A 24,086-nucleotide genomic window follows, 5' to 3' on the forward strand; every position below is an offset into this window, starting at 1 on the left:
TGAGTGAGAATCAAACCTGCTCAGGATCCACAGGGAACTGTCTGGTCTCTGCTCAGTAATACCTGAGAGCTAAATTAATACCTGCTAGCTAAATCTTTTGACTTCTTCTAAGCTGCAAGGACTTGTAACTTTTTAATCTATAAATCTTCCTCCGTGCACCTTCCCCATCTCCTTCCAGCTCAAAGGCTTAATGCAACTGCTTAGAGTTTCATCCCTTAAATACTCCCAGCCTTCAATTGTCTCTGCTGTACAGGATCACCAGCTCTCTAGTGTGGGAATCCTCATTATGTGCCTATTAAAATGAAGATTAAATCAAGCATTAGGCTGCCTCCTCCCGTTATGAAATCTGAAGGACAGGGCTGAATTTGGGGCAGGGGAGGGGGGAGAAAACAAACTCCCCTCCCCAAACACCTAACAAAACTGTTCCTTGAGCTCTGGGAAGAGGTAAAAAACCAGTCTATGCTGAAGCAGTCTTGCTTATTAACACATTTGTGCAAGTGAGGGGAAGATAAGGAAGGCAGTGGATGAGGAATAAGGTTTTAGGCAGCGAGAGGGTATTTGCATGTGCCTACGTGAGGTGTGTGTGTGTGCACACGGGCTGGCTGTCGAGCACACGTGCTTTGGCAGAGGCAAGAGGCCATGCCTCCCGTCTGCACGCACACAGGTAGGTCCCCTCTGCTATTTTTGGGTGGGGGGAGGAGGTTGAGGGGGCTCAGGTGCAGAGCTGGAGTGTGATGAGTGCCAACCCTACAAAGAAATGCTCCTTCCCCTTCTCCCAAGCTGCTGGAAGCCTGGGAGGAGTGCAGAGAGGATGGGAAAACATCCTTGCTTAAAGGGCAGGTGATTTTTGGGGAGGGGGCGGATGAGGGCAGGTTTAGGACTGCCCTGTCATTTCCTTGAGCTCAGTTCCCCATAGGAAGTCATTGTGTGTGTGTGTGTGTGTGTCCTCACACCTCCTCCCTTTCCCACCGCTTCTCCACAGATTAACTTGGTTTTGGGGGGGCGGGGGGGGGGGGGGAGAGGGGAGGTTATTATTGTTGTTTGGCAGGTACTTTTAATTGGCTGGAAAATATTCTTCCTGTGAAGTTGCAGTTTTGTGGGGCTTTGAATGAGTCCAGTCTGCCGTTGGCTCTGCCCAGCTCCTCCCGATTGGCTCGGCAGCCCGCGGGGGGACCGATAAGGGCGGCTATAAAAGCCCTCGGCATTGCTCCTGGTCCCCCAGCGAGCAGGAGCCAGAGGGGCAGAGGAGCAGAGCCGGGCTGCAGCACGTCCTTCCCCCCTCCTCTCCCCGAGCCTCAGCCAGACTCCTTTCTCTCTACCCTGGGAGCGCGTATCCAGATCCACGTCTTTGCTCAAGCCGAAGTGGAAGAGGAGAGAGAGAGAGAGAGACACATACACCCAAAAAAAACCCACCCAAAAAAAAACCACACTTAGCGGAAACTTGTCAGAGAATGCTCCTAAAGTCTGGTTTTCTGCTGCTGCTGGTGATCAGTGCATCTGCATCCTATGAAGCTGAACAGAATGACTCTGTGAGCCCCAGGAAACCCAGGGTTGCAGCCCAGAACTCAGGTAACACCCAGCAGAGGAGGCTTTGAGCCTGAACCCTCATATGTTAAACTGTTTCAGATATCTCTGCTGCTGCTTTTCCTTCTTCTTTTTTTTCTCTTTCTTCTTTTTTTTTCCCCCTGGAAGGAGCAAATCTTAACGTAAGGGGCTGATTGAGGAGGGTATTGGTGCATAGCTGGAGCAGAAATCTCTCAGGAGCTGGGTCAGGGAAGCGGTGTGATCTGCTTGCAGGATGCAATCCATTCTCTCTCCTCCTCTCCTCAGCTCTTAAATGAGTTCCATGTACTTTTTCTTTTCATTTCCCCCCCCCTCTCCCCTGCTTGCATGTGTCTTTCTCTCTTTTTCTCCCGTTGCAATCCTACTTTGGTGTTAATTCCTTTGCTTTTTAGGAAGTTGATAAAAATCCGTGGAGGTTCCACCGAAGCATTGTTCTGCTGCACATCTGCCTAGTCAAAGAGGGGGAGAGAGAGAGAGATGTGACTTTGAAGAATGCAGTAACCTAGAAACTGGCCACTGCTAGCCTTTATTTTCAACAACTGATGGCTATCAGTTCCATGGTACCATTGAAAAATAGCGATGGTGACATGTAACAAACTTGCTTTCACAATGGATTAAAGGCAACCAAGTGAGCTCTGGGTGCCTCTACTTTGAGCACTAGAGATGCTTAAGATAAGTTGTCTTGAACAATGGGCATTAAAAAAAATCGACCTTCTAGTATCCTGCACAGATATTAGGGCTCTAATTTGGAGCTCATTAGCAAGATGTCTTATTTTAGATCTGCAAGGCTCTGCAGCATTATAGCAGGGTGTTTGCTCAATTTCCTTTTTGTATTTGGTTGCTATAGAAACATGGGGTCTCACTATTGCACCGTGTGCCTAAAACAATAAAAGCTTAATGCATCCTAAGTCTGCTGAAGGCAAAGTTATCATCTGAACCTGTGGGAACGTGATCATGGCAATGGCTGGTGGGATGACGAGGTTGGAGACTGGGGAGAGGGTGCTCTCACCAAATATTTCTCCCTTCAGGCACCCTGAGTGAGAGTGGAGAAGCAGGAAGGGGTTAACTGAGTGATTCTATTTGGTTTGGTGGTGGGTTTTCTCCTCTTTTCTGTAAAGCTCCTAAGGGCAGAGAGATATGTCTTTAGGCTCCAAGTCAGCTCTTGGTAAAATGTGCTCCCTTCCACTAAATGCAAAGCCTCACTTTTCCCACACCTGGGATCTTGATGGGAGGCACTGGCTTTGCATTTCTTCCTAAAGAATGTCTCGTAACATGAGCTGCAAAAGTAATGAATATGCCTTGCACAGACACAGAAGGGGACAGATGTTCAGCTTACCAAAAAAAAAGGTTAATCCCTACTAATTCCAGGGCAATCATGTGGCAATACTGCTGATTCATTGTTAAAATGCATAGTATCTGCACTAAAAAAGATGAGATGACATGGATACCCTCCTGCTCAGCCTAACTGCTGCCTCAATGATGTTAATTATACATGGGCAGCTCCATTACCTTAACTTTCTCTGCCCAAATGTCCCTTCTCTTTGCAAATCTCTTCAGCATTATGACCTGTGCTTGCAAGCTGCTGGCTACCAGGTCAGTACTTAGCATCAAGCAGCTCCTTCGAGTCCTTTGTAGTCCTGGTAATCGGCACACAAACTACAGTCCTGTTGCTGGGTACTTTATGCTTTTTAGAAAGGCACAAAACCCTCCAATGCCAGCAAAGCCAGCTGAAATACGTGCAGATGTCTGGCCATTGCCATCACTTTGGGCTCATTTTCAAAGGAGGTTTGTGAGCCAGGTGCTGACAAGCTGCTCTGAGCTCCCTTGGGTCTAAGAGCAGACCTCACCCCTCCAGTGCTCTTCGTTACTTCTGCCCTCTTCAGAGGCACTCTGAATAAAGCTGTAAATGCATGCAGGCAGAATTAGCTTGGGATGGACCTCTGAGTCTCCATCTAGCCTCTTTTAATCTGTGTGTAACTCGCTGAAGGTTTCAGGAGCTGGTGTTTCTGCTCCTCAAGTCGCTGTCGAACTGCAGCGTGACTTCACTTAACAAACCCCTCCGGCAGTGCCTTCGGCCTCTCTTCATCACCTCCCCCCCCTCCCAAAAAGCAATAAGGCTTGACTGCAAGTTGAGCAATGCCTTGCTTTTGGGCTGAGGAAAAGGCTTTCTGGTGGCTGGGGAGATGCTAACGCTGTGCCTCTGCCTCTCTCTGCAGCAGAGGTCGTTCGCTGCCTGAACAGTGCCCTGCAGGTGGGCTGCGGGGCCTTCGCCTGCCTGGAGAACTCCACGTGTGACACGGATGGCATGTATGACATCTGCAAGTCCTTCCTCTACAGTGCTGCTAAATTTGACACTCAGGTACAGTAGGAGGATAAAGGGGATGAGGATAATGCCTCACCCTTAGAGTTGCTTGCTTCCTCCTGCCCCCCACCCGGTTCAATAAAGTGCTTTTGCTGCTCTAAAGCACGTGCTGAAAGGCTTTGCTGAATGGATGCCTGAATTCCTCAGTCCTCCTGGAGATGGAGGGTCTGTGCAGGCTTAACCCTTCCTTTCTTGCAGCCCTTTCCTGCAGCTTAGCTAGTCCTCTGAACCACGAGTCTGGCTTTTGGCTACAAATGCATCCTTCAGGGCTATTTTCTCCAGTACATTTTCCACATAGTGTGTGCTGTGTGTGAGGACTTGGCAAGGAGTGTCCCGTGGGGAGGAGAGCAAAGTTTCCTCTTCAGGAGGAAATAGAAACGTTCTCCTTAACAAAGTAAGTCTTCTGCCTGTGTGAGCTGGCACAGGGCTGGGGTTTGAATTGGAAGTCCTTCAGGCCTGGGAATGCACCGGCCAGATCAGCCTCTGCTGAGCTGCAGTCACTCACAGCAGGAGAAATAGGGTCATATCAGAGGGCTGTGCCTCTGCCAAGGGCCCTTCTCCTACTTACTTTCATCCCAAAATGCACCCCCCACGCTTGGTTCCCTGGGCTTTCCCTCCCAAGGACAAACTTAAAAGCTCTTAAAGCACCTGGAGGTCTGGTTACGTGAGCATGTGGTGAGAGGTGCAGCTCCCTCCCCAGGGGCAGAATTGGCCCTTCTCTGGTGCTGGCATTTTTCAGGCTGTTCATGCAAAGGCTTCCCCTGCCTAAGTCTTTTGGGAAGAGGAGCTCTGTGTTCCCTCTGGGCTGTGTGCATCCCAACTGAAAGTGCTGGGGATGAGAACTATGTGTTACCAGACAGCACTGAGCATCCAATTGCCCCCTGTGCTTGATAAGTGACCCCCAGCAGCTCTATAATTGCAGCAAGGGTAGTTAGTAGCAGCCAGTGCCTGTTAAGAAATCCCTTCCTATGAAACCTGTTGCAGTTTAAGGGGTTTTTTCTCTCTTCTCTTCCCAGGGAAAAGCTTTTGTGAAAGAAAGCTTGAAATGCATCGCCAACGGGGTTACGTCCAAGGTGTTCCTGGCCATCAGGAGGTGCTCCACCTTCCAAAGAATGATCTCTGAGGTGCAAGAGGAGTGCTACAGCAAGCTGGACATGTGTGGCATTGCCAAACGAAACCCTGAAGCCATCACAGAGGTGGTCCAGCTTCCAAACCAGTTCTCAAACCGGTACGTGGGGCTTTTCCTCGGCTGAAGGGCAAAAACACGAAGCGCGGGGGAAGTGATGAGAGGAACCACGTTGACTGAGGCCTTACAAATCCTCCTGTAGCTCAGCCTAAGTCATATTCTCTGCCTTTCCAAATCCTTATTCAGTTTTACCAGCATTCTTCTGGTTCTCTCCTTGGTAAATACACTTACAAACGTCTCCAGGGGAGCACACGTAACCTGACATCAATCTCTTCAAAGCCAGGGGGTTGTTTAACTGTGAATGCAGCAGGATGGTAAAACAGAGCCAGCAGGATTAATAGAGCATCTCTGGCACACTGAGCCCTTAAGAGCTTCTCAACCTCTTGCAGCTTCATGTAGCCACCCCCTCCCTCAGGTTTATACAGCACCAGCCAAGGAAGCCTTGCCCTCAGGGCTTACTGTGGCAATATGAAGGAGGAAAGCTGAAGGGGAACCAGCAAACGTGCTCCTCTCCAACCCTATTCTGCCATGATCCAGCAGTTTGTTGTTTCTAGGGATAGTCTGGTGTTCATAATAGTGTATTTAGGGTCAGTCTTCAGTCCTCTTCCTTCTCAATAGCAAAGGCTACCTGCAGAAACGGGCACGGCACGCTGCTCTCCTGTGCCTTTGTCTGAGCACAGAACTGCCCTGTCCCCATCCTCCAAGGACAAGGGACAGAGAGAGGCTTCAGGGAGCTACTGCAGTCTGCACAGTCACGCTGCAAGGGCAGGGATTCCTTCCTCTAAACCCTGGAACAATCAGTGCTGAGTCTTGTGATTGGGATAAAAGGGATCTTTTTGAACAGTTTGAGTAAATATGCTCTAGAATTTGAGTGCAAACAGACCAAGCTGCAATTGAACATGTTGGCTGGCTGTGGTGAATGCCCCAGCTCCTCTGGGGTGGCTGTTTGACTTGATCTAGAAGCATCTTAAGGCTCCAGACCTAGCCTAGGACAGGTTAGCAAGTGATATGTAGATGCTCCATCTCTGACCAGCATAAATTGATTACAGGAAGCTCTACTGTAGGTATTATATCCAGAAACTTGTGGGCAGGTGAAAATTGTACCTCTGTGTCTTTCCCCCAAGCAAGTCTGGGAGAGGTTTGCCTCAGCATTCCCCAAGGGCTGGGATGAGCAGCAGGCAGCACTGTGGCATCAGTGTTTTACAGGCCAAAAGAGCAGATTCAGGCTGGATATGATGGATTGTGGAGTTAAACAGCCCTTGGTGAGGCTTTTGGGGGGGATGTGTAGGAGGGTGCAGTGATGGCAGCAGGGGTGTTACGTGTGTTGGGGATGTTCCTCTCCAGAGGACTGAGCCTGAAGAGGAGCTGCTGCCTGCTGAGGCAGAGGGATCTCCTCCCCCACAGCCTCTTGGAAGCCAGAGGATATTATGACATGTTGAGTAACAAAAGCAGCAGGATTTCCCAGCTAATAGTTTACATTGAGGTCTCCTAAAGCATCCTGCTTTCCCAGCCCCTGTCCCAACATAGCCACAGAATAAGAATGTGCCACTTGGCCTGGGACACTGAGGGGAAGTAGTTAAAGGTCATAGCATCTTCCTGTGATTTTAATCTCATGGCAGAAGCAGGAGGAGAGGAAAGCCTTGGTGCCTTTGCTTGCAGCCTGGCTACTGAAAGGCACTAGCAAGCTGTTTGATTGCAGCTCCAGCTATGGAAACCACCAAGCTGTGTTTGTATAAGGAGGTGGAAGCGGTGCAGCAGAGGAAGGTGGATAAGCAGCTCTGTTCCTCCTGTCCTGTTAGGCTGGGCTTGGTTTAAGCTCACACAGATGTATTCATCATCAACTCCTCTGCACGCTCCAGACCTTAATATTTATGCTCCTGAGCTGTGCTTGCACCGTGCTCCACCGTGCCAAAGCCTGCTCCTTTTGTGCTTCAAGTGCAGCAGAAACTTTAACCTCACCTGACCTCCAACTGGCTGCTCTAAAGGCCAGAGCTGAGACTTAGGAAAGGAGCTCGAATGTGAACTCTCATTTCCCTCTTCCTTCCCCTCCTCCACCTGCAGGTTATTCTCTTCTCCCCTCCTGTGGAAAAATGTCATGGTGACCTTAAAAAGCTTAAAATAAGTTCCCCAATGTCCTTCCAGGCAGAAGTAGCCCAGCAAATATGGGACTGCTCCTCTTTTCCCAGCTTCCTCTCCCTGGGAAGATGCTCTCTGAGAACAGTGAGGTCCCACTTGCCAGCTTTGCTCTCCCTGCCCATGCCAGCCACTGCTTCCAGTGCTCCTTTGAGCACTCCTCTCCCTCCAGTTCCAGCAGCGCTGGGGAAACAGATCAGCACAATTTCCTGGCTCCCTCCTCCAGAAAGAAACACATCCTCAGGGGTGCTGGGAGGCAAAACCACAGCAGCAGGCTGCAGAGGAGGCAACGGGGCAAAGCATAAGGTCCTCGCTTCTGATTTAATGCATGGGCAGTTTGTTGGAAGTGGCAACTGATTGTATGTCCTAAAGATCTCTCCCCAGGGAATACACACATCTGTCAGGCTCTGGCTTGGGTTGAGCTTGCTTCTCCCTCTTCTGGGCCCTCACAAAAGGCTGTGCATGGAGGAGAGGGACGTCAGAGAATGGTGTTACACGGGTGGACACGTTCACAGGAAGGGTCATGCTGGCTCAGTCTGATGGTTTGTTCAGTCTGTGTGGTGATGGGCAGTATCTGCCTGTTAGAAAGATGCAATTCTTTGTCTTCCTAAAGCTCTAGAAGCTCAAGTCATTTAGCAGAGAGTAAAACACACACTTAGGCCAGTTACTCCATCGTCTTAGCTCCTGGCTCTCACCTTCTTCCCCATTGAGCCAGGGTAACACCAGAACCACTTGTAGCCTTGCCTTCCTGAGCTGGAGCAGCCAGCTCTGAGATCTGTCATTCAGGATGACAAAATTTGATGAGTTAATGTGTTGTGTCATGCACACAGCACCTGCAGGTCCAGGGCATTTGTTAGATGCAGTGAGGGGATGTGAATTGTGCCCTGTCAAAAGCGAGTTTCACATGTACCCTGAGTGACTCAACGATGCTGATTCTCGTGGTTTGGTGGCTTGGGGTGGTCTCCTGGGTTGAGATCAGCTCTTTCATAGAGTCTCAAGGTGACAGAGGTGGGAATCATCGAATCATGGAATGGTAGGGGTTGGAAGGGACCTTTAGAGATCATCTAGTCCAATCCCCCTGCAGAAGCAGGGTCACCTAGGGAAGGGCCCTGCAGAGCTGCTCCAGCCCCTGCTAAAGCAGGTTCCTCTCAATCAGGGGGCACAGAAACGTGTCCAGGTGGGTTTGGAAACCCCCGGAGAAGGAACCTCCACACCCTTCCCCTTGCTTTGCAGCACCATCTTTGCAGCACAGGCAGCACTGGCCTTTGTTTGGGTACCAAAACCCTAAATCTTGTCTTTACCGTTGATTTGAGGCGTTAATGTTGGGATCTTTAAGCTCTTTGACTCAAGTTTGAAGGCTGCTGCTCACCCTCCAGCAAAGAAACCACACACAGGATGGTGGGGGTTGGAAAGGACCCCCAGAGCTCCTCCAGCCCCTGCTCAAGCAGGTTCCCCTGGCTCAGGGGGCACAGGAACGTGTCCAGGTGGGGTTGGAAGGAGAAGGAGCCTCCACACCCTCCCTGGGCAGCCTGGGCCAGGGCTCCCTCACCTCAGCACCAAAGGACTTTCTCCTCCTGGATTGACACTGGTTAGAAAAGTGTTGGAATGACAGGGTGTGGAGGTAAAAGAAGATCCTGGAGACAATTGATGCTTGTTCTAGTATTTAGGTAGATGCATGTAGACTCTTTTGCTGTGTTGAGACGTTACATTGATCCTGGGGCTTGGGGCTGTCTGTGGGACTTGGGGTTGGCACTGCCTGTGTGCCAGTTTATGCCCATCACCCCTTGTCCTGACCATCCTCCTTTCTTTCATCTTGCTGGGCCGTGCTCTGGGGTAACAGTCCGTAACTGTGCCGCAGGTATTACAACAAGCTGGTGAGGAGCTTATTGGAGTGTGACGAAGAGACTGTCAGCACCATCAAGGACAGCTTGATGGAGAAGATCGGGCCCAACATGGCGAGCCTGTTCCAGCTGCTGCAGACGGATCACTGCGCCCAGGGCCACCCTCGCGCCGACTTCGCCCGGAGACGCGTCAGCGAACCCCAGAAGCTCAAACTCTACTTCAGGAACCTGCGAGGTGAGGGCTCGGCCCCGGCCCCGGCCCACGCCAAGCGCAGCTCGGCCGAGGCCGCGTGAGGAGGCGTTGGGCCGCGGCGCTGGCTGTGGAAGGGATGCTCAGCACTACCAAAGCCTCTCTTTTCCAGAAGAGTCATGCACCCAAACCCAAGTGTACTGTAGCTAGTTTTAATAACAGCCAGGAACTGGTTTTAGATTGAAGTCCTTTGTATTTTCTATTCCTCTCCAACAAACCCTTCTCCTCCTTTCTTTGTCCTGCATGGGTCTGTGGTCAGTGTCTCAGCTTTCCCACCGTCAAAAAAAGACGTCTCCATCTCTTTTTTTCTCCTTCCCCCACGGAAAAGCTATCCCAAAACGGTCTTAAATCTAACCCTACAGCAGTCAGGCCTTCAGACACCCACCCCTCAAACGTGCTGCAGCTCCAGCACCCTTAAGTCTGAGGCTTTGGCCCGGAGGAGAAGGGTTTCTTCCCTCTTGTAAGTCGGCTGGTGGGCGAAGGTAGATGCACTAATAGCTCTTGCACACCCTAAAGATGTCAGTGGAATTCGTGTAATGAATCTGTGCTGGCCATGGACGAATATGAATGTCATATTCCTGGTCTCTTAGTGTCATAACAGTCCTACTCCTTCCAATCCAGCTCTAACCCATTGATTGACCCAACTCGTCAGCTGGGGATGATTCTAGTCACCGTGACCTGGCACCACGGTGCAAAATGAGTTAAAACTCCCCCCCTCCCTCCCCCCTGACACACACCAAATCAGGAAAGGAACACTTTGTGCTATGGGAATGATGAAAAGAGGTGCCAGTCTATGGCTGAAGCTAGTCAGAAGGTTACATAATCTCGCATTGTATTTAAAAGCTAACATCTATGTACTGTATTTAACTGTCTAAAGCTTTAAAAGAAACCTAACAAAAACAAACCCTGTCTTAAGACTAGAGTATTAAAGGTCTTGCTCTAACTGTGGTATAAATAGTTTTAAAGCCTGTCATGTACTGTACATAAATTCCACAAGAGTCTGCTTAAAAAGGAGCAGAGTATAGTAACTTTATGGCATAAACTTAGTTTTGTAAGTTAGCTATTTCTTTCTTCTTTCCTTTTCCTGGAAACAGTCTGTCTGTCAGATTCAAGAGTTCACATTCTACTCTGTGGCCTTTTTATAATGGAAGAGAGAAAAAAATGTTTAGGACAGAAATGCCAGAGCCAGAAGCAAGCCTCTCTTATAGCTAAAATGAAGGAGGGGAGGGGGGAAAGCAAAAGAATGGGAAGAGTTCAGCCTGGCCAGTGCTATCTCCACAGAGCTGCTGTGAGACACAGCTATAGCCAAGGTCAGACTGGCCAGTGCTATCTCCACAGAGCTGCTGTGAGACACAGCTATAGCCAAGGTCAGACTGGCCAGTGCTGTCTCCACAGAGCTGCTGTGAGACACAGCTATGCCCAAGGCACGAGTGCTGCTATTTGGGGAATGATCAGATGGCTGACAAAAAAGCTGCTTTGGGATCTCAGAGCTGCCACAGCCTAAAACCTTCCTTTAGAGAGTTGATTTCTGGGGAAAGGCAGGGGAAAAAACCAATCCTTTCCTTAAGCTTCAGAGGTAGAACCTGCATGAATGAGTTGTTGTCCCATCTGCCTTTCCTCCCATCCACCTCTGGAGCAGCCTCTGGGGCCAGGAGGGGAGTAGCCAGCCCCCCTGGATGCTGGGCCCTGCACAGTAGCCTGGCCAGGCTTCAGGGAGCCAAAACAAACCCACAAGCCACAGTGTGGCACAGGATCAACAAAGGCCAGTTCCATGCTCCAAATCTCAGCCCTCAGAGTCCATCTGCAAAGGGGATGACTCTTGCTCAGCTACTTCGAGAGCTAATAAAGAAGGGACCTATTTTTCTTTTCCAAACCTAAAGCAATATAACTCCTCTTTCCTTCTTCTTTTTCCTTTTGTCTTTTCTTTTTCATTTCAACCACAAAGCCTTTAAACAAGAACTTGCTGCTAATATATTGAAACCAGATGCAGTGGGCAGCGTTTCTGATGTTGCTGTCTTCGTTACATGTAGCCCCAAAGTGCTGTCATTAAACTGTTAAGCAGCAAAAAAAGAAACACAGAGAGAGAGAGAGAGAGAGAGAGAGAGAAATGTTGCTGATGGTAGAGGGTTGTTGTTTTCTTTTGAATTATGGTTTCCTCTTGTTTTATTTAATCCTCTTGAATCGTGCTGTCCAGGGCAAGCAAGATGCAATGCTCTTTAAATCACTGTCAGATATGTTGAGTCCAACACAAGGAAGTTTTGCAAGGTGAAAACCAAAGGCTCTTTGAATCTCCTGCTCTTAAAAAGCTTGGTTGATGCTGAGGGACTGTGCTGAGGATCACCTGGCAGCATCCCACCTCACCCTGAGGAGAGGGGGAGCAATGAGCAGAGAGCTCTGCTGGGCTTTGGGCGTCGCGTGGTGGGGAAACAGCTACCAAAAGTTCTTTCCCTGGGCTTGAAGCAGTGTCCAAAGAGCCTCTGGGATGGCTGTGCTGCTGCTGTGGCACCCAGCTCCCACGCAGGCAATGCAGGACCTGCTTTGGCTACCCAAAGCCCTGGGTGGGCTAGCACCAGCAGAGCTCACTGAGGACATCTAGCAGCCATCATTTTCCAGGGAGATGCTCCTGGGGCCAGCAGCTTTGTGCATCCATTTCTATGACAACCCAGAAGGTTTCTAGAGCTGGTTTGGGGGCTGAGGGTCAGTTTTCCCCAGACCCTCACTCCCTGGGTTCTCAGCATTCACTTTCTTCTTCCAGTGGGCATTCAAACTTGTCTCCTTAACACAGGGGGGAAGGAGACTGGGGAAATCCTTCCCTGGGATTTGATTGCTGTGGTGTCCCAGCATCAGCCCTGCAAACCAAAGCTCTGGAGTTCTGAGCTGCTTTAAGATGTCACTTTGCCTTTCCCCCACCTCCTTCCCTCCTTATGCTGAAGCAAAGGGGAACCCACAAGCACATCAAACCCAGAGCCCTGGCCTTCACCTTGCCTAACTTTTGCCATCTAGCCTAAGCTGGGCAGTTAAAGCTCTTCTCTTACCAAGGGAAGGGGGACGTGGAGACACATCCCAGTACCTGGGGAGGATGCTTAATTTGGGATGGTGAGACAGATCCCCCTGGGGCTGGGGAATGATTCTCAAGATCAAGTCCAGCTATTTCACATTTTGGTTACTCTCTAATGCTTTGGGAGGGGGGTTGGGTCGTTTCAATCTCGTGCTCATTGCAAAATGCCTTCTCTTGGGGGGTGGGGAGGGGCTTCTCTAGAACTGTTTGCATGATTCTCATTGTGATTTGTTTGCACTTTAGGTGTTTTGTGCCATTATAAATCTGCATTTATGTATTTATAATTTAAAGATACTTGGGGGGGGTGGTTTTTTTTGGCTGAGTACTGGAATAAACAGTGAGCATATCTGGTATATGTCATTATTTATTGTTTAAATTACATTTTTAAAGCTCAGTGTGTTCATATAAAGGTTATTTGAAACATATCATAGTAATGAGAAAGATGCAAGTTATTTTCTTTGCTTATTTTTATAATTAAAGATGCATAACATAACGAGGCCTATGTTGGATTTTTCTTCTGCAATGAAATAAAATGTCAAATTTAAGAGGTTTTTTTTCTCAGTCTTGGGCTTTTTCATTGAACCTTCCTCCTTGCCAACACACTCAACTTCTCCTGAGCACCACAGCTTTTCCTCTCTCTCAGTGATGGAGGTTGCCAGTGGCTCTTCTCAATGATAGGACAAGGGGCAATGGGTATAAGCTGGAACAGAAGAGGTTCCATAGAGGTACAAGGAAGGATTTCTTCATTGTGAGGGTGAGGGAGCACTGGAAGGGGCTGCCCAGATGGGTTGTGGAGTCTCCTTCTCTGGAGCCATCCCAGCCCAGCTGGATGAGTCCCTGTGTGCCCTACCCAGGACCAAGCCAGAATACCAGTGCAGGAAAAGGAGAATCCCTCGATTCTGACTCTGATGTGCATGTCAGTGTGCATTTACACTTCATTCAGGGAATCTCTTCCTCTCCAGTGGGAGATCAGAAAGAGTTTAAGCCTCAGCAGAGGAAAGCAGGAGGCAGGGTGAGGGGAGGGCTGGCACTCCAGCAGCCTCAAGGGCTTTTCCTACTGAAGCAATATCATGATTCTATGAACTTCTCCAGACTTCCAAAAGAGACCTTTAGCCTGGTGCCAGAAGGATGGTGCAGAAACCTGTGTCCTGGAAGAAGAAACCTTGTCTCAATGAAGAGCTCAGGGTGCTTTACAGCCCTGGATATCATCTTCAAATGGAACAGACAGAGCAGGAGTTAATTTGATTTGGCTGAGGCCCAAAGCACGGGATTGCCTGATGCTCCCTTCTTGTCCTTTTTCTTTTCTGAGTTTCATTACAAAACAAGGGGAAAATCAGTTCAGATTTTCCTGGTCCTCACCCTTCCTGCTTGCTGAGCTTGGGGCAGGGAGGGGTGGAGAGAGACAGAGGGAAAGAGGGAGAGCAGGAGAGAAAGAGTCTGATCTTTGGCACTGGGAGTGAAATTTGGGAACAGGCTCCACATCCTGCCTCCCATCAACTTGGGAAAACAAACCAGCAGGGGAAAAAAACCCCTCAACCTTCCACAATATAACACATTGTCTTTGCCATCATGATTCAGCCAGTGTGCCCAGGAATATGAAAGAAGCTTAAAAAAAGAGAGAGAGAGAGAGAGAGAGAGAGAGAGGGAGGATGCTAAAAATAGAATCAAAGTGCAAACAAATGGGCTGTGCACTGGTGGTTCCCATCGAGGGAGGTTTGCTGGGCACTGAGGAGGAGGAAAAGGCACAAGAAATGCTCCCAGATGCAGATTTCAGCAGGGAATAGGCAGGACATGGAGCTGGACAAATGCAGTCGAGGTTTTCACACGTTGCAGTGTAAAACCATGGCCCCAAATCACACTGCTGGAGTTATCTGGGGAGGGGAGGGGGGGTAACACTGCTTCAAACCCCCCTCATTGCAAGGCCTGGTGGAATACCTGCACAGAAAACTTGTGGACAGTGTGTTTGACAAGGAAACCCTCCCTAGAATCACTTTCTCTCAACAAATCAGCATTTTCCAAGGAGATGACCCTCCCTTCCCTGCTTCCCAGGATACAAACCTGTCTTTTGAGAGGCTGGAGTCCTCTTGAGGAGGCCAAATTGGACTGTAGAGAGAAGGTCAGATCATTTCAGCTCTGAGCTCCTCCTTATCTCAGCCACAGAGAAGGATCCAAGAGGGTTGCAAGAGGCTGGAGAACCTTAGGCAGAAAATACCTGAGTTACATCCCAGACTACAGCTGGAAAAACTAGTACAACCTGTCTGAGCTCATGAGGGGGCATGTAATGATTTTCACACAGCCAAGAGGTTTTGTTCCCCCTTTTTTTCCCCTCCCCCTCCTCTTTGGTTTTCATTTTGGAGCAGAACTGAGACGCCAGGGCAGCCCAGATTGGAGTTACAAAGGCTGATGCCTCTCACCTGTGCTTTCTCACTCCCCCCTCAGCCTTTCCCTTGGGCAGGTGGGTTAAAAACCCACCTCTGCTCCTCCTAATGGTCCTAAAGAGAAAGATGATGGAGTGGGAACTGTTCTCTCCCTGTTCTGGAGCTGGCAGAAAATTGCAGTTGGTTCCTTTGGATTCCCTTCAGAGTGATCTTTGTTTCATCTGCAACCTTGGAGCTGGGTCTTGTGCTGTGAAAACAAATCCCTGCTCTTCTCTCAGTGTGCTGTTTGGCTTGGAGGGGACCAACCAGGCTCAATAAAATCATCAGCCATCTCCAACCAGTTCGTGCCCAAACCCCACCAGTGCTTTTTGCTCTCAGCTGGGGCACTCAGACAGTCCCAACCAGCACAAAGAGCCCACTGAGTTATTTTTATGACCATGCTGATAATTAATCCTAAAAGCCTTTTTGTTTCCCCAGGCCTTTCTTTTGCCCTGAGCTGCTGTTTGTTTAACTGCTTCACATGTGTTTCTCAGCATCACTTTAAACCCACTGGCTGTGGTGTTCATGGGGCTGAGGTGTCTGTCCCTGGGATCCCTGTTCACATAGAAGGTTGGGGGTTGGAAGGGACCTTTAGAGACCATCTTGTCCAACCCCCCTGCAGAAGCAGGTCCCACCTAGATCAGGTTTGGGGTTAATTAGCTGGGAAAAGGGACTTTGATCTTTCCCTAAACATGCCTTTATTCCTGCAGCCCCAAGGAAGAGCACAGCCCCTGCAGCACAGGCTCACAGGGAAGCACGAAAAATGTGTCAAACTCATTTAATCTCAACAAGGAGAGAAGAATCCAGCTGGGAACTGGAGTTTTTTGCCCTTCTTCCATCATTTTTGCTCACTCCAGTCCTCCCATGCCCAGGTTTCCATCAGCATCACTCAACTCCCTGCCCCAGTGACCTTTCCCTTCACACGCCCCTGAGAATCTTTCCCCACCCCAAGGGAAATCTTTCCTTCCTCCTCTGGGCAAAGATGTGCTCAGGAAGAAGGAAAGAGGAGGCTGAGAGCCCTTGCTGCCTCATGGCATGGGGTGTGTGACCAGTGAGTCAAGCGAGTCCCAACCCAACACCTTTTCCTCCTGAGGGTTCATCCCAACCTCCAGCCCCACTCACACACTTAACACTTTGGTTGATGGAGCTGGAGAGGGCAGATGTGTTATCTGCCTTCAGCATCAGAGGAAAGGGCTTGAGGCAGATCCACCCACAGGGCTCTCCCTCCCCAGGGAGATGCACCAGCCCTGGAGCTGGATTCCCAGGTCAGGGAACAAACTTCCCTTAAGGATGGGGAGTGGTAAGTTGTGGCTGAAAAAAAATGAGATTACCAGAAGGATAATATTGGTTTTTCCCCTGGAGTGGAAAGGTTTTCTGCTCTGCTCCCAGCATTGTGCAGCTTTACTCATCCTAAGGGGTGGATTTTGAGTCCACAGCACCTGATCCTCATCCCATCCATAGTCACTAACCAGAGCCACGTACAAGGAGCCTTTTGCTCAAAGCCTCTGAGGAAGATCAGCACCCAGAAATAACCTGGATGTTCCCTTTTTTGGGGGGGATCCTCAGGCTGCTTTGACAAAGCTCACAGGTATTCAGCATGTGTGCAAAGGCAGATCAACAGCAGCTGAGACAATCCCATCCCAGACACCTGCTCTCCCCCAGCACAACCACCACCCACATCCCCTTTACCTCTGACTAAAGCTGCCAGGAGCATCTGGCTGTGACATCTCCCAGACTTCACATCCAAAAGTGTCACAGGAGCCCTGCACATGTTGGAACCCACCTCAGCTTTATCACCTCCCACAGCTAAAGCTTTCCCCTGCCACCACAACAGCAAAGAACCCTCTGCCCTGGCACTCAAACTGCTAGAAAAACCTCATCATTTGCCACAGAGAGGACCAAAATCCTCCCTCCAACCTGAATTCCCAGCCATTTGCTGAGCAGACACCAGCCCAAAGGCCAACAGCAGCAGCACAGTTCCCTCTGTGTGTCTGGGCTCTTGCCAAGGTGCACATTGATTTTTCCAGCAGCCCCTGATATTCAGCTGCTGGGCACCACACGAATGGATGAGTGAATAACAGAGTCCTAATGCCATGTGTGCTCTGAGAGCTCTGATGTGCTCTGGCTGCTTGTCACTCAGCTCCTCACCAAGGCTGGAAGTGTGGCACTAAGAAGTTTCTCCCACGCTGAGTGAAGGATTAGCCACGTTCATTGCCCACAAGTGCCTTAAAAGAAGTGAATCAACTGTCCCAGCTTACTGCCACCTTCAGTATCTCACCGTTCAGCTGAGATTGGAGCTCCTGAGTGATCCTGGTCACCCCTGGGAGGGAGCCAGAGTAAGGATGGATGAGGTTTAAGCAGTGATAGGAGAGAAAACATGGAGATGCTCTGTTCTGCAGAGGCATTTTGGGCTCCCAGCTCAGCTGCAGTTTGATTTTAAGACAATGACTGATGAAATCTCACACAGTCTGGTGTTTGGACACAAGGCAAAGCTCAAGCTGGCTGTTAATCCCTATTGAAACCCCTCCCAGGTGCCTGGCTGGGAATGGGCTGGAAGCACAGCATCAGGCAGGAGGATTTCTCAGGCAGCTCTGGGGCTGTCAGGAAGTGATTAAGAAAGCAAAGGAAATAAAAGCAAGTCCAAGGGTTTTGATGCACTCAGCCTCTTCCCCTGCAGGGCTCACGCCCCGGGGCAGGATTACTCAGGGTGCCCTTTGAAGCTGAGTTTGCGTCAAAGGATGGCACCTGAAAGCAGGGAATGATCCTGATTCCAGCCCAGATTCAAGGCACAGAAGGGCAGGGGCTGATTTAAGGCACAGCCTTGTGTGGTTTGCTTGGTTTCTCCCAACCCAGTGCCTTTCCCAGCACTGCTACAGGGATTGTACTGGGCAGCACTTTGCCTTAAGCTGAGCTTAGAGCACCCCATGGCTGTCAGTAGAGCACAGGCTGATCCACAGCCCCATCCCAGCTGGGGAGGGGCAGCTGTGTCCAACTGCTCCCAAAAACCTGTCACAAAAAGCTACATTTCAGGCCAAACAGTCACAGAATCCCCAAATCCCATCACTCAGGGGCACAGGAACGTGTCCAGCTGGGGTTGGAAACCTCCCCAGAAGGAGCCTCCACTCCCTCCCTGAGCAGCCTGGGCCAGGGCTCCCTCCCCTCAGCACCAAAGGACTTGCTCCTTGTGTTTCAGTGCAACTTGTTGTGTCCCAGCTTCTGTCCATCACCCCTTGTCCTGGCACTGGCCACCACACAACAAACTGGCCCCATCCTCTCCTCACCCTCCCTTTAGGGACTGATCAGCATTGATAACACCCCCCTCCCTCAGCCTTCTCTTCTCCAGGCTCAACAGTCTCAGGGTTCACAACCCCAAAGCTGAGTTCTCCACACTCACCCAAGGAGTCAGGGATTGCATTTGCTTCCCTCCTCACTCTGCTCCTCCCAGGAGGCTCCCTTGTGTTTGCAGCTGGTTCTGCCACCCCCAGAGCCTGACATCACCCCCACACTGCACCTCCAGCTCCCATTTCTGCTGGCACTGCTCTAAAGATAGATCCAGGCAAAGATTATCAGCCCCAGTGGTATTAATAGGAGGCAGCTGCTCTTTAAAGTAGCTTTTAAATAATGTCAAGAAACTTTTGTCTTATTTTTAAAGCCTTTTAAGTGAGCCCAGATACTCCCCTGTCCTCTCCCACCCCCCCAGAGCCCCTGTGCACCCACACCCAGGGAGTGTGTTGGTCCCATTTTGACACCTGCTTGCTCCAGTTGTTGTGGGATGGGGGAATGTGGCTCCATCCCTGTTGCAGCTCAATGGGAGGTTTGGGGAGCTGAGGAGGAGTGCATTGGCTTCTTCCCTGAGAGAGTTGTCATCCCTTGTGCCAGGCTGCCCAGGGAAGTGATTGAGTCGCATCTCTGGAGGGATTCCAAAGCCATCAACTCTCTGCAACTCCCTGACAGGAGCCTGTGGGGAGCTGGGGGTTGGTCTCTCCAGTAACAAGTGATAGAACAAGAGGGAACAGCCTCAAGTTGCCCCAGGGCAGGTTGAGATTGGAGCTGAGGCAGAACTGTTTCCCTGAGAGGGGTGTCAGCCCCTGTGCCAGGCTGCCCAGGGAGCTGGGGCAGTGCCCAGCCCTGGAGGGATCCCAAAGCTGTGGGGCTGAGGTGCTGAGGCTGTGGGTCAGTGCTGGGCTGGGACTGCAGCAGCTTCAAGGGCTTTAACAACCCAAACCTGCTTGGGGGTGGAGCTGAGTGGGCAGAGAAGGAGGCTGCTCTCCCCCTGGGTAGCCCTGGCAGGAGGTGTGTGGTCCTGCAGCATGGCTGCTCCTCTGCTCTGTAACCTCATCTCCCTCTCAACTGAATAATGGAGTGAAACCAAAGCTGTGCTGTGCTCAGCCTGGAAACAAAACCCTCCAACACTGTGCAAGCTCCTGCTCAATGCTGCACTGAAAGGGGAGCAGCTCCCTTGTGAATGTGGCCTGGTTTCAGTTGGGATAGAGTTAATTTTCCTCCCAGTCACTGTATTTTGAGTTTTCTATGAAGAGAATGTTGACAGCACAGGGCTGGTTGGGCTGTTGCTGAGCAGGGCTGCACAGCATCAAAGCCACTTCTGCTTCTCACCCTGTCCCACCAGTGAGGGGACTGGGGTGGGGAGAGGCTGCTGTGCACAAGGAGCTGAGAGGGAACACAGCCAGGGGAGCTGATCCCAACCAGCCATGAGGCTATTCCATATCATTCCCAGTAGAGACACTGGGGGAACTGGGCAGGGAGGGCAGCTCAGGCATCTCTCAGCAGATGGGGAGCAACTGCAGTGGGCAGCACTTGGCTTTGCCTTTGGGTTTGTTTCTCTTAATTACCATTATTACACTTCATTCTTCTTACTGTTATTCCATTTTAATGGAGTTATGATACTTGTGCTTACCTTAACCCACAAGTTTTGGTTTTCTTTCCCAGTTCCCTTCCCCATCCTCCAGGATGTTGTTGGGGGCAGGGAGTGAGGGGCTGTGTGAGGCTGCTGGGCTGAAACCACAACCAAATCCCACCTCTGTACAAAACCAGTGAGTGTCTGCATGGCAGCCAGCACAAACTGGGCTGGGTTTGGGCTGGAGCTGGCAGCAAACCCTGTGGCAGAGGCAGCAGGGTGCTGGCCCTGGGCACAGCAGGGCTTGCAGGGATGAGGCTGGTGCCTGCAGGCAGCAGGTGCCCTGTGGCTGTTAGAAATGGATGCTGTTACTTTAAGAGGCCAACCCAGGGCAAAAGAGATGACAGTAAATCATGTGGGATGTGGAATAAATGTTATTCTCCATGGGAATAGAGAAAGGAAGGCCAAATGGGCACAAAGACCAAGGGGTTACTCCTGGGCAACGTGGGTATGGCCACATCTCAACTACCTCCCTCCAATCCAGGGGAGACAACAGCCCAGGTTTGGGATGAGGCTCTCAGGAGACTCCAACTCTCCCAGCCATCAAGTAGAAAACCCTTGTGAGGAGTTTCTAACCCTCACACACTTAAGGAAATGCTTCCTTTTGGCAGCCTCTGAGCTGCAAGTGGAAAATCACACAGCTCGTGCTCAGAGCTGCTGGCTCCATCATTAATCATGACATTAAACTCCAGGGAGGATTCCACAAACACAAGCACCAAACAGGCTGCTTGGGATGACCTTCAATTGCTTCAGTACATCTTTCACTCCAGCTCAGGAAGTTGCTCACAGCCAGTTGATATGTTTTAAGAATGGGGAGCTTGACAAATAGGAAACCTATGGCAGGTAGTAGCTGCTGACACATGATGCATTTCCCCCTGCCCTGGGAATTATTTGGGGCTGCATTTCATTGAAATGTTACCAGCCCTTGGATTGCAGCACGTGGCATCCACAGATGACATCAGAGGAAGAAAATGAAGCAATTCTCCTTATTTTAGGAGCTTCTTTAGCCCAGATATTTTAAGTGACATTCCTTTTTTGGCCCAACAGCCAAGTCATCTTCCTTCAATCTGCATCAATGTCTCCCTTTCAACAATAAAAACAACATCACTAAATAAACAAAAGCAAAACAAACCAACCCCAAACCCAGCAGATGTGGAGAGTCCAGCAGTTGTTCCAAAGCAGAACCCAAACCCAAGCACGTTCACCAGAGCCCAGCCACCCACCTCCCCCAGGCTGGCAAAGCCAAGAGCAAAGGACACTTGCCCAGTGCTTGGGCTCTGCAAACCTCCAGGCAGCTGCCATGGGGATGGACAGGGAGTGTGGGCTGAAGGTGGGCTCCCTTTGAAGTGAGGATGTGAAGTTTTGGGGAGGTGAAACTGGGGGGAGGGAGTTCAGCTTTTTCCTCACCCTGCAAACTTCTGCTGCTGCTTTGTACCCTGAGTCCCAAAGAAGTGCTCCAAAGTCCCTCGTCCCAAACACACCACACACTTCCCATCCCTTCTCACCCCTATTTTCCTTGCCATAGCCAGAGGTTTTGTCTTTTGGCTTGCCAAAAATGCCCCCTCTGCTCTCCCATGAGTAACCCCAGCAAAGGAGCAGGAGAAGCTGCTGGAAGCCCCGGGATGACTTTGGGATGCTGCAACCTTCACAAAGCTGCCAGTTACAGAGCTGGGACAAACTGGGAGCTGCAGGGGAGGCTGCAAGAAGCCAGCACCAGTACTTCTCCTCTAGCTCTGCTCTTCAGCGAGTGCAGGGTGATGCATTCTCCTTCCCCTTAGTTCTGCCGCTCTGCTCCCTGCCCGAGGCTCTCAGCCACGGCTCTTGTGCCATCTACCGACCAAAGGCCGCTGGCTCCTTGGCCCCACAGCACCCATCACCTCTCACGTCCATCCTCTCCTGCCTTTGAAAGCATCCCCGCGAATTTGGCTAAATCCCATGGCTTTTCCCCTGTGGCCACTCAGCAGACACAGAGGATGGGGAACGGCTGCAGCCCAGCTGCTTCCAGCCCTGATTTCCCAGGGACAGTAAGAGCAGGAAAGGTCTGGCTAAAACATCCAGGTATAGAACCCACAGACTCACATTCAAAGACCTTTTAGATCACCCAGTAGAACTATCAGACATTGCCAAGTGCAAATGCCCAGGGAAGGAGGAGGCAGCCCTGAGGGTGGATGAGGGATGCTCACTCCAGCTGTCCCCTCCAGGGACAGGAAAGTACCCAGAAGGTGATTCTGTGAGTTCAAAGTTCCTCCATCTGCCAGCACTGAACACATTCAATGCCATCCCATCAAAATAATACCTTTCTGTAGTCATTCTCCTGCTCAAAAGATGCTGAGAGCACTGTTACCAGCCCCCAGCGTCCCCCAAAGTGACCCAGCAAAGCCTCAGCAGCTCCTGAGTGGAGCAAGGAGAGGGATGGATTCCCTCCCTCCTCCCTTTCCACTGCTCAGCCTCGCAGCTTGGAGCAGCAAAGCTGCACATCTCCCGTGCCCAAGCAGAGGGCACTGCTGTCTAACGAGTTGAGCCACAGGTTCGCTTTAAATCCATCGCAAACGCCGGGGAAAAGCAGCTCTCCAGCCAGCAGCTCCTGCGGGAGAGGCAGCTCAGAAACTCCCTTGGCCATCGAATTCCCCTGATGCCAACATCCAGAAACAAAGCTGGTGATAAAACCCAGGCCAGCAGAGCAGCCGGGAGTGGAGCAGGGAAAGGCTGCCTTGGCTCCAAAAGGCAAGAGCTCACTAAAAGGGGAGAGGGTGGAAAGAGGTGTAAAAGAGGGGGGAGATGCCAACCTGACCCCAATGTGAGGGGTTCAGTTTCATGTCTACACTGCCTGTGCTCTGGCACCTCAAGGTGTCCTTTCCCCCTGCCAGAGCAGCACAGACATGGCCTTTGTCCTGGAGCCAGGCACAAAAGCAGCTTCTCTGGGAAAACTTGCTAAAGTTTCTAAGTTATTTTTATCCCAGGGATTCTGTAAAGCAGCACATTTGGGGTTTTTTTCCCCCCCTCCCTCAGTGTTTATTAGAAAGCCTTGGAGAGGGAATCTGTTTTCCCTCAGCTCCCTCTGTGCCATCAGCTCCATTTTCTCTGCTTTTTTTGGTCTGTTTCTCTGATGGAAAAGGATAGAAAATAGCTGGAGGAGGAGGGAAAGAGGAAGAAGCTATTAAAACCCCTTTAAAGTTTAGTTTCAGCTGCATCAAAGCATTCATAAACTCCTTAGAGAGGTCTCAACGTGTGCTTTGCGCTTGCAACATCCACCTCACCCATACTCCCTTTACTCCCATTAGTCAATATCCCCATTAGTCTCTCCCCCTGAGCACTTTCAAACCCCAAAACATGGCAGGGCAGGAGTGCCTTGGGGAGAGCTGGCTGCCCCATCCTGCTCCCAGCAGCCAGAGTCAGGTTTCCAGAGCCTCGGATGCTCCCTCGCCGTCGCATCGGGGTGCTGATGCATCCCAGCGATAGCTGTCAGAAATCAGATACTTTGGGAGCTGCAGTTGGTGCTGCTGCCACAGAAACCCTCCTGTTTAAACACCCAACGGTGGCCAGAAGCAGCTTTCTCCTGATTTCATCTAACCTAGTTAAAAAGAGGAGTAATGGCCCTGGAGAGCCTTAATCAAATGAACTGGTCGGTCCAAAAATAAAGAGCAGCTGCTGATTTATGGGCACTTGTGATGGATCCTCTTCAGCTCCTTCCCAGAGAGCCCCCACTGGCCTCTCACTGCCAAAATATGGGGACCAAGAGCCACTTTCTGTCTCCAGCACTGTGAGAAGCTCCCTGAGCCCTGGTGGGTGCTGGCGGCACTGGGCAGGGAGCAGAGCTGAGGCTGGGCAGCTTTGAGCAGGGAAGTGCCTGATGCACTTCATGCAGAGATGATTGACAAGCCTGTGGATTGCTTCAGAGGCTGTGGCTGCTCAGCACACCAGGGAGGGCTGGCTGAAAGCCCCGTGGGGGCACAGCAAACAGCCAGCACAGCCCCACAGCATCCCCTTGCACTAATCCTCCCCCTGTGTTACGCTTTGCTTCCCTCACTCGCCTCACCCAGCGCCTCCCTCCTCAGGTCCTGAGAGCCAAAGTCCATCCTCTCCATTAATCTCAGCCTCCCAGAGTCATTAGGGGCGGATAAAGCTACTTACCCCAATTCCTTCCTGCTCGTCTCGATCCCAGCCAAGCATTTTACCTTGGCGCCGGCTGCCTCCCGCCATCAACAAGCCAAGGTGTAATGTTACTGCTGTTTGCTCTGGCCTTTTGGTGCTTCTTGTCCCAAACAAACCATTTAGACGTGGCAATGAATCCAAGCTGGGCACTGGGAAAGGGATTTGTAAATGGGGCACAGCCCTGGACTTGGAGAAAGGGGGTTTGTGTG

At 50.7% G+C, this 24,086-nt stretch overlaps 1 protein-coding gene across 1 annotated transcript; it reads left to right on the plus strand.

Annotated features, from left to right (window-relative positions):
* The first annotated feature begins 1,108 nt into the window (after positions 1 to 1,108).
* STC1 (stanniocalcin 1) lies at positions 1,109 to 9,379 on the plus strand. The gene is given in 5 exon segments (XM_010203227.2): positions 1,109 to 1,168; positions 1,170 to 1,569; positions 3,780 to 3,922; positions 4,942 to 5,153; positions 9,103 to 9,379. Coding segments are annotated over 5 exon segments (1,092 nt in total).
* The last annotated feature ends 14,707 nt before the right edge of the window (positions 9,380 to 24,086 follow it).

This window comes from Colius striatus, chromosome 27, assembly GCF_028858725.1.
Source record: "Colius striatus isolate bColStr4 chromosome 27, bColStr4.1.hap1, whole genome shotgun sequence".
Lineage (NCBI taxonomy): Eukaryota > Metazoa > Chordata > Aves > Coliiformes > Coliidae > Colius > Colius striatus.